The following is a 14,790-nucleotide window of genomic DNA, read 5'->3' as shown; positions in this document are numbered from 1 at the left end:
AAATAGGAAGACACTGGAATGAATCTTTCTACATGCTAAGTGGGCAGGGGTCTGCTATAACCAGTATTTTTTTTTTTGAGGGGGGGGGGGGGAGGGGGATTCTGCAGAAAAGAACTCCCAGTTGCCATAGTTACAAAGGCAACATTTGAATATTTTGACAGGCATATCTACTTGCAGAATTTATACTAAAACAGAAAAGTATTTTTTAATAAACACTAAAAAAAATTTGGAAATGTACATTTGTTTTCCCACAAAAGTAGAGTTTACCTTAAAAAATAAATGATTTTTTTTAAATCATAATTCCATAAAATGGATATACAAAGTGAAAAGTGTAGATACTACGAGATCTATGAAAGACATGGGAAAATGTGAAATAGAAATAAAAGAAAAACCCAAAATAGGACCTTTTTTGTCACACATTTTATTTATGAATATAATAAAATCAAAGTAAACATTTACCCTTTAGTTGTACACCATAGTCCCAATGATTTCAAAAACCAATAAATAAAATAACAGAATATCTTTTTCAGCCACATGTCTACAGAAAGCACGCTCAAAACCGATTCCTATCATAAATAATGTATTTATTGCATATGGCTATTAAGACAGCATCCAAGATCAATAAAGATTAAATATAATGCACTACCCTAGGTTTTGTTTATCCAGGTCTCCAGCAGCATCATATATATTTATATTTATATATATATCATCTCTCACATACCATACACCCACACACACACGCCATGTCCATCGGAAGACACTGCAAGATAAGTTAAGTCTCTTGTCATACCACAATTGTAAGAAATATATTTAACATCTTGATATTCAGAAACAATATGTACCCAGTAAATAAAGAATAAAATACTGTTTGAGAACCTTTAAATTTTACAATATCAAAATATTTTCAATTTAAGGGACTGCGGGCAAAAATGCACAAATATGTAAATATACACCATAGGGTTTCTGCAAAACCTGTACATTTTGGTTGTTTTGTTTGTAAACTAAACTTCAGATTTAAATATTGCATATGCCTCATGTGAAATTTACAGAGCCAAGCTAGGTTTTACTATATGTTGCTCAACTATTAATATGACTTGGTAACAATACTACCGAGACATTTCTCCTATAGGTCTATATTTTCATAAAAAAAAAAAAAAAAAATCAAATATTGACCTTAGCAGGTCACAATGTTCAGTGCCGTAAATTACTTAAGGTAGCAAATATGAATTTTTGATTTGGAAACTAAACCAAAATATTTGAGAGTTAACTTTTTACAATATATTCATTTATAAAAGTATGCTGTACACATTTTAACAGACCAGTTCTCTTAATGGTCTGTGCATTACTCTATAAAGCGGCACTTCCCCCTTCCCCTCAAGAATTTAACTATAAAAAGGAGATATAGAAAAAGATATGAATTTACATTCACTCTTGTCTGGAAATACAATCCTTCTTAGTAAGACTTTTTTGTTGTGTTAGCAGGAAGACGTGGTGTTTTTAATACATTGTCTGCATCCATTGTTTTAGTGTCAAAAAAATTTTTTTGTTGTTCAGAGATGAACTGTTGTATGCGTTAGGGATAACCGATTCTCCATTTGCTATTGTTCTGGGAGCCAAAACCAATATGGTTCCCAATGGAAGCCTTTTTAAAGGAATGAACTTTGAACCTCCCACACGCCAAAAAAAAAAAAAAAAAGTTTTGGTACCTAAATAGAAGTCACAATGAATTGAATGCCTTTTACTTAGTAGACGGCGATGCTCACCACCATTTTCGGCTTTCAGATTGATTAAAAAAAAAAAGAAGAAGAAAAATCAGACATTTAGCAAGATTAGGAAGTGAATGATCTACGGTGAAGTTCAAGAGACAAAGTCCTTTTGAGAAAATATACCTCGATTCTGCTTGTACCTTCAAAAAGAAAAGGGTAATGTCCCCTTCTGTAAAATATTTCTGATATATTTTCCCAAGTAAAAATAGAAAGGCTGTAAAATATTCGTATACCTGATAAAGCAGTACTTACCGAGAAGAGTAATGTTAGACATAATCGCCCAACAGTTTGAAATCTACAACCAGGACATTGAGGGCCCTTCTCTGATCACTCAGATTTTGTAAAACTCTGCATCTGCAAGAACCTTCCACCAACATATAGAAAACATGGAACTGAATGCCCTGCAATCTTTCCAGGTACAGTTTCAAAGATCAGGCTTGAAAGTTCACAAAGCAATCTCAGAGGGGCACGTAGCATTCAGGGGTCAATACTAGAGCAACTGGTCGGCCAGGAAGAGCTGCGCCAAGAGGCTAGCCCATTAACTGCAGTGTTGTTACCGCACATTAGTCAAGATGAATATTCCATAGGGTGACATTTTTGGTTAAGCACAATGCAGTTATGTGTGCGTGTGTATTACAATCAACGTTCAAAATAAAAAGTACCTTAAACAAAAAACAAAACAAACAAAAAAAAAAACATAAAAGTTGTCAATAGTAGTAATAGCGTATAAACACAAAATCTCTTGTTAAAAACGTACATACATTTTGAATGTCAATGATAAAAAGCAAAAAATAAAATAAAATTTAAAAAATAAAAATCACCATTCTCAGCCTGTGGCTTGTGTACATACAGTAATCTGCTAGATCAATCTGTAAGGAGTCAAATGAAGCTCTATGTAACCATGTAGTGCATGCGTCTAACAGCATAAGAGAAGAAAACAAGTCCATTAGTCACATTTTTGGTCCACATTTAAAAAGAGAAAATGCAAAACGTGCACGACTGCATTATGTTAGAGTTGCCATGCCACTTGGTGTCATGAGGTTTCCAAGTAAACTGCACAGTCAATAATTTTGATTCAACAAGCAGATGTTCTTTCGCTGTAGAATAAGGCCGAACACTTCTTCAGTAACTTCATTGCACAAAGAAAATCAACATATCACCATATTTTAAAATGTATTACTTTCCTTGTTTCATGAGGTAGGGGCGAGCAGTACCATTTTTCGGACAATATGGGTAATGTTACTGCCTTACGTGACGTCCCAGCCTACAGAAGAATAAATAAGAAGAGTTGATGAAGGCCTCGTCATTCCTTGTGTGTTCATGGTGAATTTCATGATGTCTGAAGCAAAAATGATAGACTGTAAATAATGCCATCCAAATAGATCAAGTCTGTCTTGGTAGCTGTCTGGCACGCGTCCTCCACAGTATATACCTGAGCGGAAACCAATCAAACCGCACTAGCGGAAAGAGGGAGACTTTAGCAGCATCTGATCACAAAATAGGCCCAAGGATTTTTTTCTGTGGCATATTAAAGTTTGGAACCAGTACCTTCACTCTGAAAGGCGAAAAGAGAAAAGAAAAAAAATATATTAGATATGTTATGGCAGTCTATTTTCATTTTAAAGGATAGCTCTGCATTTAAGAAAAATTATAATACCCAATCCTTTCTAGTTCAATCTTCAGATGGCTATGATAACACACACATGCTTCCTTGTATGAGAGGTGTCCTGTACACAGCACTGTTGGTGCATGGAAGTGCAGAGGTGTCATTTCACCTATTTCAACACACATGTGATCATAGCATTAAAAGCAGTATTAATCCCAAATGCCAACATGTATTATATTGCAGTTTACCAAGTCATAGAAGTGATAGTTGTATTGGTTCCCTTATTTAGGCTTTCTTTCTTGTCAATTTTCATCTGGTGATCTAGCCAGCAAGTCTGTTACGTTTCAAGCTCTCCAGCAGAATGTATCAGTTTACATGGATGAGGCAAACCACTTAAAAAAACTGTTTACCGTAGCCAATTCGAAAAGTGGGATCTGAAGTTTGGCTTCTATTAGTCTATTATAGTTCACTTCTATTAGTGTATCTAAATTTGTTAATACATTTAACTTTACCAGGTGTATTATTGACCAGATCATCAGGTAAAAAAAAAGCCAAAGAAAAGAAAACTGATGCAACCACTATATCTAATGATTATTAAAGCTGCAATATGATCCATTTTTGTTTTGTGGGTTTAAATCGGAGGTTCACACAAAAATTGAACCTCTGCTTTTCGGGAAAAAAAAATACCTCCTGTTGTCTAGAAGCGATGTTCATTCGCCATGCCCCCAGGACGGACTACACATCTACGTGCAGACAAAACGCGCTCTATGGAAATTGTAGCACAATGAGCAAAGCATTCGACCAGAAATCACCACACTTCTCTCTAAACTAATAGCAGTGAGGTGCATCAGTTGGGGGGTATGAAGCGTGCACAGGACAAAAGAGATCGAAAAATAAAAATAATAAATAAAAAACAAACCACCACAGAGCCATGGGGCCGATTACTAAAACTGTAGCATGCAAAATCTGGTGCAGCTGTGCAGCCAGCTTCCAGGTTTTATTGCCAAAGCATAAAGTGAACAAGATGAAGTTAGAAGCCGACTGGCTACTATGCAGAGCTGCACCGGATTCTGAGTGCACCCGTTTTAGTAAATCTTCCCCATGGAACACTTGATATAAAAAGATATTTGAATTTAATTAGCATCACTTTAAATATGTGACAACTTACATTAACCGTTACGAGTACAATATGTCAGGAAAAAAAATAAAAAATATAAAAAAAAAACTTTTCTTGTGAAATTCTTATTATAAAAAAAAAAAAAAAAAAAAAAAAATTTATATATATATATATATATATATATATATATATATATATATATATATATATATATATATATATATTCCAATAATCAGAAAACAGGCATTTTAACACCAAAGGCAAGTTACAGAAGAACTGGATGGTACAGATAAAAAAAGAAAAAAAAAAAAAAAAAAAAGAAGAAGAAAGAAGAAGAAAGAAGAAGAAAGAAGAAGAAAGAAGAAGAAAGAAGAAGAAAGAAGAAACAAAAAAAAAAAAAAAAGAAGGGGAAAAAAAAACCCCCAAACAAAAAACAAAAAAATAAATAAAATAAAATAAAAACAAAAAAACAAACAAACTTAGATTCACACAAATGCAAATACAGGCATAAGCCAATAACCCATGGTCTTTTCTCATACATTATGACCAATCTGTCCATCCTAGAAACAACCAATCATTGTACAGAAGCATTGACAACCATTCACATGCCATAAATAACTACATTTGGTTAAGACCAACAACTTAGAAACCGTTTCCAGGTTATAAACCACTACCTTTGGTCAGGGACCAGCAAACTACCTTTGGTCGGGGACCAGCAAACTACCTTTGGTCGGGGACCAGCAACTGATAGTTATTTTTAACCAAAGATAGTGGTTTATAACCAGTTCAACCATTCCCAGTCCAACAAGTACCTATGGTTAAGTTCACCAAATGATAACTATCCACCACAGAGTTTCCTCCATACTACAGAATGTTTTACTCTGCCTTGCCAAGTGGCTCCATTTCAATCAAAATAATATGGTATGAATGCAGTAAACTATTCAGACCATGAGATCAAAAAACAAACAAACAAAAAAAAAAAAAACACCTAATTCACACAACAGAATCCACTTGTTCTACAATAGCTTATTCTTGTAAAATTGAAGCTGAAGAAAATAAAGACTTCCTTCTAAAGCTCTCTTCCTCTTTCCTTTCACTGAAAATGTGAAAAAGGAACATGTTACACTGGTTTATTCTGAAGTCAAGTAAGCATGTAAATTACACTTGACTAGAAACGCTGAAAATATTTGTTTCTCTAAAGTACTTTCCAGAAGTGTATTTGAATTATTCACCTGTGATCAGGTTACAGCACGCAAAGCAGTGGCATGCCCTGTAGGAACTTCTGCAGTGCTAATCCACTAAGAAATCACAAAACCTTTGCTATGCTTTCATCTGACTGTATACAACCAGCAGGAAGTTTACAGAGGTATCTCCTACTACACTCAATACATATAGAACATGGATTGCTGCATGGGGGGTGATTTATGAAAAGCAAATCCACTTTGCACTGAGAGTACACATGGAAATGCAGTCACTCTAAATCTAAGCAGTAGATCTTAAATGAGTGGAAGCTCTGCTGATTTTATCATCCAATTAGGTGCAAGCTAAAATGCTGCTTATTATTTTCCTTGCATGTACCCCTCAGATCTACAGCGACTTTACTTCCAAGTGCACTTGCAGTGCAAAGTGGATTTGCCTTTAGTAAATAAACCCCATGGTGTTCTTTGCTTTATTAATTACACACGACTGTTTTTGCAGGAATATTTAAAAAAAAAAAAATCAGGGCTACCTATTGCGCAAAAAATAAAATAAAAAATAAAAACCACCATTCTTTTTGGGATCATTCACACCATACGGGCATGAAAACTGATGGGAAAGCTGCGCAGAGATCACTAGCAGAGACATGAGTTTACATCAGTTTTCAGCCGCATTTCAGTAAGTTCTTGTGCAGGTTGACATCAGTTTTCATGCATATCAGTTTCTGCACTGTTCACACCAATTTTCATGTAGAAAAGTGCATACATGTTGCAGATTCTTGCGCACAAAAAATCTGCACATTGTGGTGTGAACAGTACATACAGAGAAGTACACATGTGGAAAGAACTGATGTCTCTGCACCATGGTGTGAAAGAGGCCTTAGGCCGCATACACACGGGCGGACTGTCCGCCCAACTAGGTTCGTCAAACAGTTTGACAAACAGTCCGTTCAAAATTTGCATGAGCGGACTTGACCACACACGACGAACGAACAGTCCGCTGAAAACTTGCGCGATGACGTGAACGGCACGTACGACGGGACGAGAAATTCGGCGTCCGATACACTGCAATGCAACCTTCGCCGTGTAAATTCTTTCTGAGCATGCGCGAGACTTAGTTTGCCGAACAAACCTACACACGAGCGGACTGTTCGCTCAAACCAAGTTTCAGCGGACAGTCTTACGGAAATTCCGAAAAACTTTGTTCGTCAGACTGTCCGCTGAAACTGTCCGCTGAAGCCCACACACAAGCGGACTGTCCGCTGAAACACTGTTCAGCAGACAAAGTTGGACGAACAGTCCGCCCGTGTGTACGCGGCCTTAGTGTCCATGCTAACTGCCCATCTGTGTCAATTAAAAATACCCAACTGGAATAGATCAGGTGATCTACCAAGAAAAAGGTGCAGAGTTAAAATTCAGCACTTCATTTCCAATGAGCCAAAAAGGTTAAATACAGAGTCCAAAAAGGTATGAATGGCTGAAAACCAAAACATAGCCTTTGTGGTGCTCAGTTAAAGTCCTGCTGTCCAAAAGGTGTCCCTGTGCTCTTTCATCCAGAGTGGGGTCACCCTAATACAGGAGGTGCGTTACTGGCCAGATCACCAGGTGAAAACAGAAGGATAGCCTAAAAAAAAAAAAAAAAAAAAAAAAAAAAAAAAAAAAAAAAAAATATAAACAAATGCAGCTACCACATCTAAATGATTGGTAAGACTTTATTATATAAAAATGCTTGGCTTTAAATTAATATTGCTTTAAATGTTGATTGAGAGAACTTATATTTTCCCTGGAGCAATGCTTTACAGCAAATCCATTGAAAGCTGGCCATACACTAGTAGAATTTTGTTACAACATTTTCATTTGTGTAATCTTCGTCAAAATTAGGGAAAAGCTTTCCCCACCCTACTAATTTGTGTCCCCACTGAGATGTAGACAGTCTCGAAAAACTGGCATCCCCTGGTCCAATGAGAGTGATCCACTTAACCATTGAGGCAGTCTCACTTAACAGTAGGAACATTGCAGTTGGCAGGAATTAGGCTGGCCATAGATCATGCAATTCTCTTTTCTTCAACCATGGGTTAAAAGGAAATAAAAATAAATAAATAATAATATATATACACATTTTTTTTTTTTTTTAATTTTTTTTCCCAGGAGGAATGCCTGGTCACATGACTAGTCAAAGTCTCTCCTTCAATCAGGGAGGTCTCTTTACAGCTTTAAGAGAACTTTGTGGGACAATGCAGGCACCACACAAATATTCACAATTTTTGAACATAGCAGACTCTGTAGTTCACTCTGAATAGGACTGTAGTTTAGAAAAGGGCACCAAAAAAAATATAACAACCAAACAAGGGAAGAAGCAATTCTGGCTAATAAAAGGTAATAGAATGATTCCCGTGGCATCTGCTCCTATGCAGTACTTAAAAAATAAATAAAAAAGTTGTAAAAGTCTGCTTAAATTGCTTTGAAGTCAATGATGTCCATGGAGTAGAAGGGGTTAAAAGGGATTCCTCTGCGTTCTTGTGCTCAGCCACAGGTCTGAACAGCTGCCTATTGCTTTAGCGTGTGGCCCATCTGTCACAAGGGAAAATAAGGAAATTCCTGCTTCCTGTCTGACTTCTGTTTTTCATACGGAATGAAAGATAAAGTTTGTCAAAGGAGTTTGTTCCAATACTATTTTCTGCTTACATTACTACACACTTGATTTGGATGAAATACATTTCTAGGTACTAAACTAGTATGATGTTGACTTAATATGTCCTATGTCAACATCATACCAATTTTCACATCATATCCATCTCCGATGACGTGGGAAAATCTCTAAACTCATCATCATCAGCGCACAACTTGGAACCTGCGATAACTGTTGCCTTTGCTTTGTGTGCATAAGGAGATTCCCTCAAACAAGGACAAGCAAAGGTTGAACTATCTACGTGAATGGAAATTATACCATTATGTAAACATTTCCATTTAAAAGCGTTCCGAGATACCCTGCCTGAGACATCATCATATTTGGAAGGAACATGCTCTTCTGTAATAGCTGTAAAAGCTGAACACTGGACATAAATAAAATGCTAAATTATTGCAGGTCTATATTAAACGTGGGGGCTGCGTCATTCATTCACAGAGCTCTGTGTACAAAGGAACTACAAGCCCCGACATACCTTGCAGCTCTCGGCTTGTGGTTCTCAATGAAGTTCAATGTTCATGGAGTCTTCCTTTAAGGGTGAAACTGCTTGGCTGTACAATGTACGGGGGCAGACGGCTCACACTGAGTCTGCAGAAGACCTGCATGTCATCAGTGATCTGCTGACCGCTGGTGCAATGCTTTCCAGGCTACTAAAAATAGTAGTATACAGTAAATGCAAATTGTTTTACCTGCAAAAACATGTGCATTCATTTATTTATTTTGGAAGTTAACTTATCCTTTAAAAGGCCCCTTTCACACCAGTGGACCGAACTGGCCACCTATTGTCCTCTATGGGGCTGCTGATGATCTGACAAAATCCGCTGAAAATAGACGAGCAGCAAAAACGTTCACCATCCGTCCAGAGGGTTGGATCGGATGACAAAAATCAGATGGAAAGCAACATGCAGGCCATTTCCATCCAACCACCCCATAGAGGAGAGCGTGCTCTGTCCTTGTCCGCTCTGCATAGTGGAGCGAACATGTAGCCATCATCTGCCTGCTCAGTGGGTATCAGCGGAGCGACAGATCCACCCCATGTGAAAGGGGCCCAAGTTGTAACCCGCTGCTGTGTATATGAAACCATAAAGGGGAGTATAACCCCTACAAAAAGGGAAAGAGGGGTGTAGCAACTCATAACTAAATCCAAAATGTTCTTTTCTTTCTGTGACCATACCACAAGAACTGATATAGAAAGATTCTCTCCCCCCCCCCCCCCCCCCCCCGATTACTTGACATTGTATCAAATACCAGAACGATGGAGAATGTCTAGAAAACTCCTGACTACGCTCATGCAATGTTAAATGAAAGCACAATTCAAACAAAATATGACACAGAATTGGTATATTCTGAAATTTAGGGGTACCTTTAGAGAGTAAATATTCCAATATTTTTGATGGTTTAACTTTTCCCACTGGGAATGCGCACTGGCACGGATACTTGCTCCCCCCCCCCCCCCCCCCTTTTCCAAGTTAATTACTTTTTTTTGAATATCAATGCTAAAAAGGTTTTATTAATACCACCACTCCTCATATCTGATATTTTAGGCCCCTTTCACATTGTGCCACCCCGGGTGTCAGCAGTAAAGTGGCGCTTTTTTAGTGCCGATTTACCGTCATTTTAGCAGCGCTTTTCGGCCGATAGCGGGGCGGTTTTAACCCCCACTAGCAGCCGAAAAGGGGTTAAATCCTCTTGCAAAATGCTGCCGCAGTGGATATATGACAGCGTTGCCCCATTGATTTCAATGGGAAGGAGCAGCGAGTTCACCGCTCCAAAGAAGCTGCTGGCAGGACTTTTTCTGATGCCCTGCCAGCGCACCGCTCCAGTGTAAAAGCCGGGCTTTCACACTGGAGTGAATGGAGCAGCTGTTTTAGGTCGGTTTGCAGGCGCTATTTTTAATGCTCTAGAGCCTGCAAAATGCCCCAGTGTGAAAGGGGTCTTAGTCTTGTATAAATTTATCAGCCCTGGAGTTTCCACAAAGCAACAAAAATCGGAAAAAGGGAAGATGCAAAATTAAAATATTTTTTCAAAGTTCTGCTATGGGAATGGGAACATGAAACAAAAAAAAAAAAAAAAACATAAGCTAGGTGTTATTCCAATTTGGCTGTGAAAAAAAAAAAAAAAAGAAAATATGAGGTTTGCTAGATCAGTTGGGGATAAAGAAAATATGGGTGACAGAACATGAATTCTGGTGCCGCTGGTGGACGTTACTAGTGCTGACGCAACATTATTTTCGACTTCACTAATTGACGTTACTAGTGGTGGAGTTATGTTCTAAGTTATCCACCCAGTAATGCCCATTAATACTCACTGACATGCCTATTAAAAAGCATGCCTATTAAAAAACAGAATGTGGCCTATTAACACAGCTCTCATGGCCTTCTGTATGCTGCAAGAGGCATACCACTCTGTACCATCTTCATACAGATCTCAAAAGCTCTCCGCTGTACACTAGAGACATATAAGGAAGCAAGAAAAAAAAAGAAAAAAGAAAAGAAGTCACATGACAGTGGCGACACAGTGGTGGCATACTGATGTAGTGGTTAGCACTCTCACCTAGCAGTAAGGGTCACTGGCTCAAATCCCAACCACGACACTACCTGCCTGGAGTTTGCATGTTCTCCCTGTGCCTGCGTGGGTTTCCTCCGGGTACTCCGGTTTCTTCCCACACTCCAAAGACATGCAGGTAGGTTCCAAAATTGGCCCTAGTATATGAATGGGGACCTTGGATTGTGGGCTCCTTGAGGGTAGGGACTCATGTGAGTGTGTAATGTACATGGATATGGACAATTGTAGGCACTCACTCAGGTTGAACTGGATGGACTGGTGTCTTTATTCAACTTTACTATGTAACTATGAAGAGCTGACAGCAAAAATAAGGCATTTCTACAATTATTCCGTTTTTGCTGTACAGTGACCTGAGACAGGAAAGCCTTGCTTGATCAGGACATTGATAACAATAGAGAAAAATTCATATGAAAAAATAAATAAACAAACACACACACACACACACACACACACACACACACACACACACACACACACACACACACACACACACACACACACACACACACACACACACACACACAAAAAAACAATAAATAAAGTCTGCAAGAGTAAAAAGCACATGAGCAGAATACGAAGGCAGCGCTTGGCTGCGGCAATACATCAGTCCTTCACTGCGAGTTTACCAATTAGCCTCTGGTTACATTACTATGCAAACACAATCTCCGTTTGGCAGTCTAGCTTTGACAGCCCCAAGGCTGCTACAGAAGACACACGAAGCAACAAGTACATCTATTTTTATATCTCCACAGGAAAATGCTAATCACTTTCCATTCTTCCTAAATCATTCGCACCTGGGATTGTACAAAGCTGTTACTATGTACTGCTAACAATTTTTTTTTTTTTTTTACATTATTGATGTACACTTCAAGGGAGTTGATCGTGTCAGAAAGGAATTTCCTACACAGAAATACTGCCCCATTAATTAAGAAATGTTTCCTTGTATTGTTTTGGCTCATTGACGTGTGCGTATTTTTCGGAACATAGGTTCTTGCAGAAGATTCTGCACACAATACGCACCTAAAATGGCTCACGTTTAGACACGTACCATTTTTCAAAGGACTTTACGCATTTATGCATACATGCGTTTATACACATACACTCGTAAAAAAAGTCAGAGATATGTATGGCCCTGGTCACTGCTGGGTTCTTAATTTTTTTTTGCTAAATACAGCGCACATTTTCATTTGTAGATGCAGCTGTGTACATGGCCCCACTGATTCTTATATTTCTGCATTTAAATTATTACTAGAATGCAGGATTTATATAGTGCCAACAGTTTGTGCAGCACTTTACAACATTAGGGCAAGCAGTACAGTTACAATACTTTTTTAGTACAGGAGAAATCAGAGGGCCTTACTCGTTAGATGCATACAAAGCTATATGGTGTGTGCATCTAAGCGCAGCATGAATGAGCCCTTACACACCAAAAATCACACATTTTAAATAGGGATTCTGCTTTAAATACCCATGCTCTACACTTCATGCATCAATCACCTGGCAAGTAAAAAAAAAAAAAAATATATATATATATATATATATATATATATATAATTCACATTCCATAGCGAAATCAAAAAAGTGCATTCAGCATGTCTCATGAATACTACATCAGGAGTAGCCTAGACTGCAATTATCTACAGGATAAAGAGATCATATAATTTGACTTTTTGAGCATTATATTTTATTATGCACCCTTCCTATTAATCTGGCTATATCTACACAGTAGCAAAGCACTGGGTTTAACTTCCCACCTTGTCTGTTTTTAAAGTCACTTTTTTTTTTAATATTAACAATATAAACGAACACTACTTTTTTTTTTTTCTTATAGACTTCTTTTATACTTACATTTGGTGATGTCATGGGCTATAATAACCTTAAAATTCCATCTGCGCTGGCTCTGCCTTCAGTTTGTTCTTCTAAGGCCCCTTTCACACGGACGGATAGAATGGTGCTTTTAGCTGCGGATTTTCTAGTTTTCTAACGCAGCTAAAAGCACACAATGCTTTCTTATGGCCCCATTCACACACAGCGTTTATCTGCGATTTAGTTACATGCGGTTTGGTGAGACTAGAAAAAATAGAATTGAATGTGCCCAGGTGTGATGTAGCGCAGCTATATGCACATAACCGCAGGTAATCGCAGTCTTTTGTGTCAACTGCGGATAGCAGTGTGAGCAGGGATTCAAGGGACAAAAAAAATAAATAAAAATAAAAAAAAAGGGTTGCTATGGGAACGACTATATTAGATAACTGCAGCTGAACGCAACTGCACAGAAACGCACATAAACGCAGGTAATTGCACTGAACAAATGCAGCTGATCGCTGTGCCTGGAGTCTTGAATTTCACAGAAAAAAATAAACATGCTAAAGTGCGGCAGAACAGCCGTCCGTGTGAAAGGGGCCTAAGGCCTTGTGGGTTATACTCTCAACTCTCTGGGCAGACATCCCTTGCAATCGATCACCATTTGGAGGAATTACCAAGTTTATTATGTTAAGCTGTTTTATAAGGATTCAGTTCTGCAGTTACCATTGGGGTTGAAATCAAGCCATACCCCTCAAGTATCAAGTGATATTATTAGCGTTGCTAAATGTTATATCTTTGAGGTTTTATTCTGTGGATACGTGCAGTAGCATCTACTCCTGATGAAGTGAATAGACCTTTATGGAACGTGTCAGAATACTGGATGCAATTTTTTTGATTTAGCCATGTGAGAACATCTGGAAAAGAATAGGCGCATTAAAAGTAAAAGGATTTTTTTTTTCCTACGTAAAATGTGATAATAAACCAGCTTACTATTTTTAATCCATTTTTTATATATGTAATGCGAGGTGTATGTATTTAATAATAAACTGGTATTTACATATGTATGAATTTGGTTTGTCAGGGATATGCCTCATAGAAAATCCCATGGGCAAAACGTATTGTGTTGTGTACATGTTAAATAGAGATGGAGGCACATCATTTCGTGCACCGCATCACAGCCAAAGTTTCCACTTTGTTTTGCGCTTATGCATTTCTGCACCTAATTTTCAGGTCAGGATCACCAAAAAGGTAGGCTCCTACAATGCAATGCGAGCTTCAATGCTTTCCATTACGTTTCGCCAATTAGCATTATATAGAGGAGGGGGAAGGCACCGAGCCAAAAACATGAATGGGTGATATGTAGTGGACTTCAAGTTGCCTGCTGTCCCTTTGCAGGGAAAGTAAGTAAATGCGTAAGTTGATACCACTTAGGGATTTCAACAACCCCTTATATCTTTCCAAACATCCTGTCTTCAAAGAAGACCTCCAGGAGGGGCTTTTATGGCTAAAAACGGTCCTCTTAAAACAATCCCACTACAATTTTAGTGAAAGGACCTCCTTCACCGCACATCAAGGTCATGTTAATGTATATTGCATCTAGAAGCAATGCGGTACTTTGCAAGATCTCTAAACTCATTACATAGCTTTCCTTTATAGCAACACACCACAAATTCTCTGGAAAAGGTGAGGTTGCCTGGTTACACCTATGATCAGGTTACAGTGGGAATCCCAGGTTAAAAAAAATAAATAATAGTAGGGACACCCAGCAAAATGCTAGTTTGGGTGGAACACTATTGAAAAAGAAAGGAGTCTAAATGAAGGCAACCCCTTTAATAAACATGGAATGGGACTTGTATCATTGCACAGATCAGCACTTTGTTTGCTCTCAACAGAAACAGAGCATGCCCTATGAGAAGTTCAAATGGCAGTTCTTTCGTTTACTCTGTAAACATTTGCAAGACGGGATGTTAAACTTGTTCGGTAGTAACCTCAGCAGTACGCACCTCATCCTAAACAGAAAGCCATTCCTTTCCACAATCACTAGTTTG

General features: G+C 38.1%; 1 protein-coding gene across 2 annotated transcripts in view; it reads right to left on the bottom strand.

The window, feature by feature from the left end:
• Positions 1 to 401: 401 nt before the first annotated feature.
• The window catches only part of IRS2 (insulin receptor substrate 2), a 37,915-nt gene continuing 23,526 nt past the window's right edge, over positions 402 to 14,790 (bottom strand). For both annotated transcript variants that reach the window (XM_077482899.1, XM_077482900.1), the window contains one exon: positions 402 to 3,321. Coding sequence is in view for 1 of the 2 variants with exons in the window: in XM_077482900.1 (XP_077339026.1) it covers positions 3,317 to 3,321 (5 nt within the window). In the remaining variant the exon portion in view is untranslated. The remainder of the gene's footprint in view (positions 3,322 to 14,790) is intronic.

Source organism: Lithobates pipiens, unplaced genomic scaffold (assembly GCF_037356315.1).
Source record: "Lithobates pipiens isolate NorthernLeopardFrog02 unplaced genomic scaffold, aLitPip1_a1.2 Scaffold_16, whole genome shotgun sequence".
Classification (NCBI taxonomy): Eukaryota; Metazoa; Chordata; class Amphibia; order Anura; family Ranidae; genus Lithobates; species Lithobates pipiens.
This window is presented reverse-complemented; position numbering and strand designations above follow the sequence as displayed.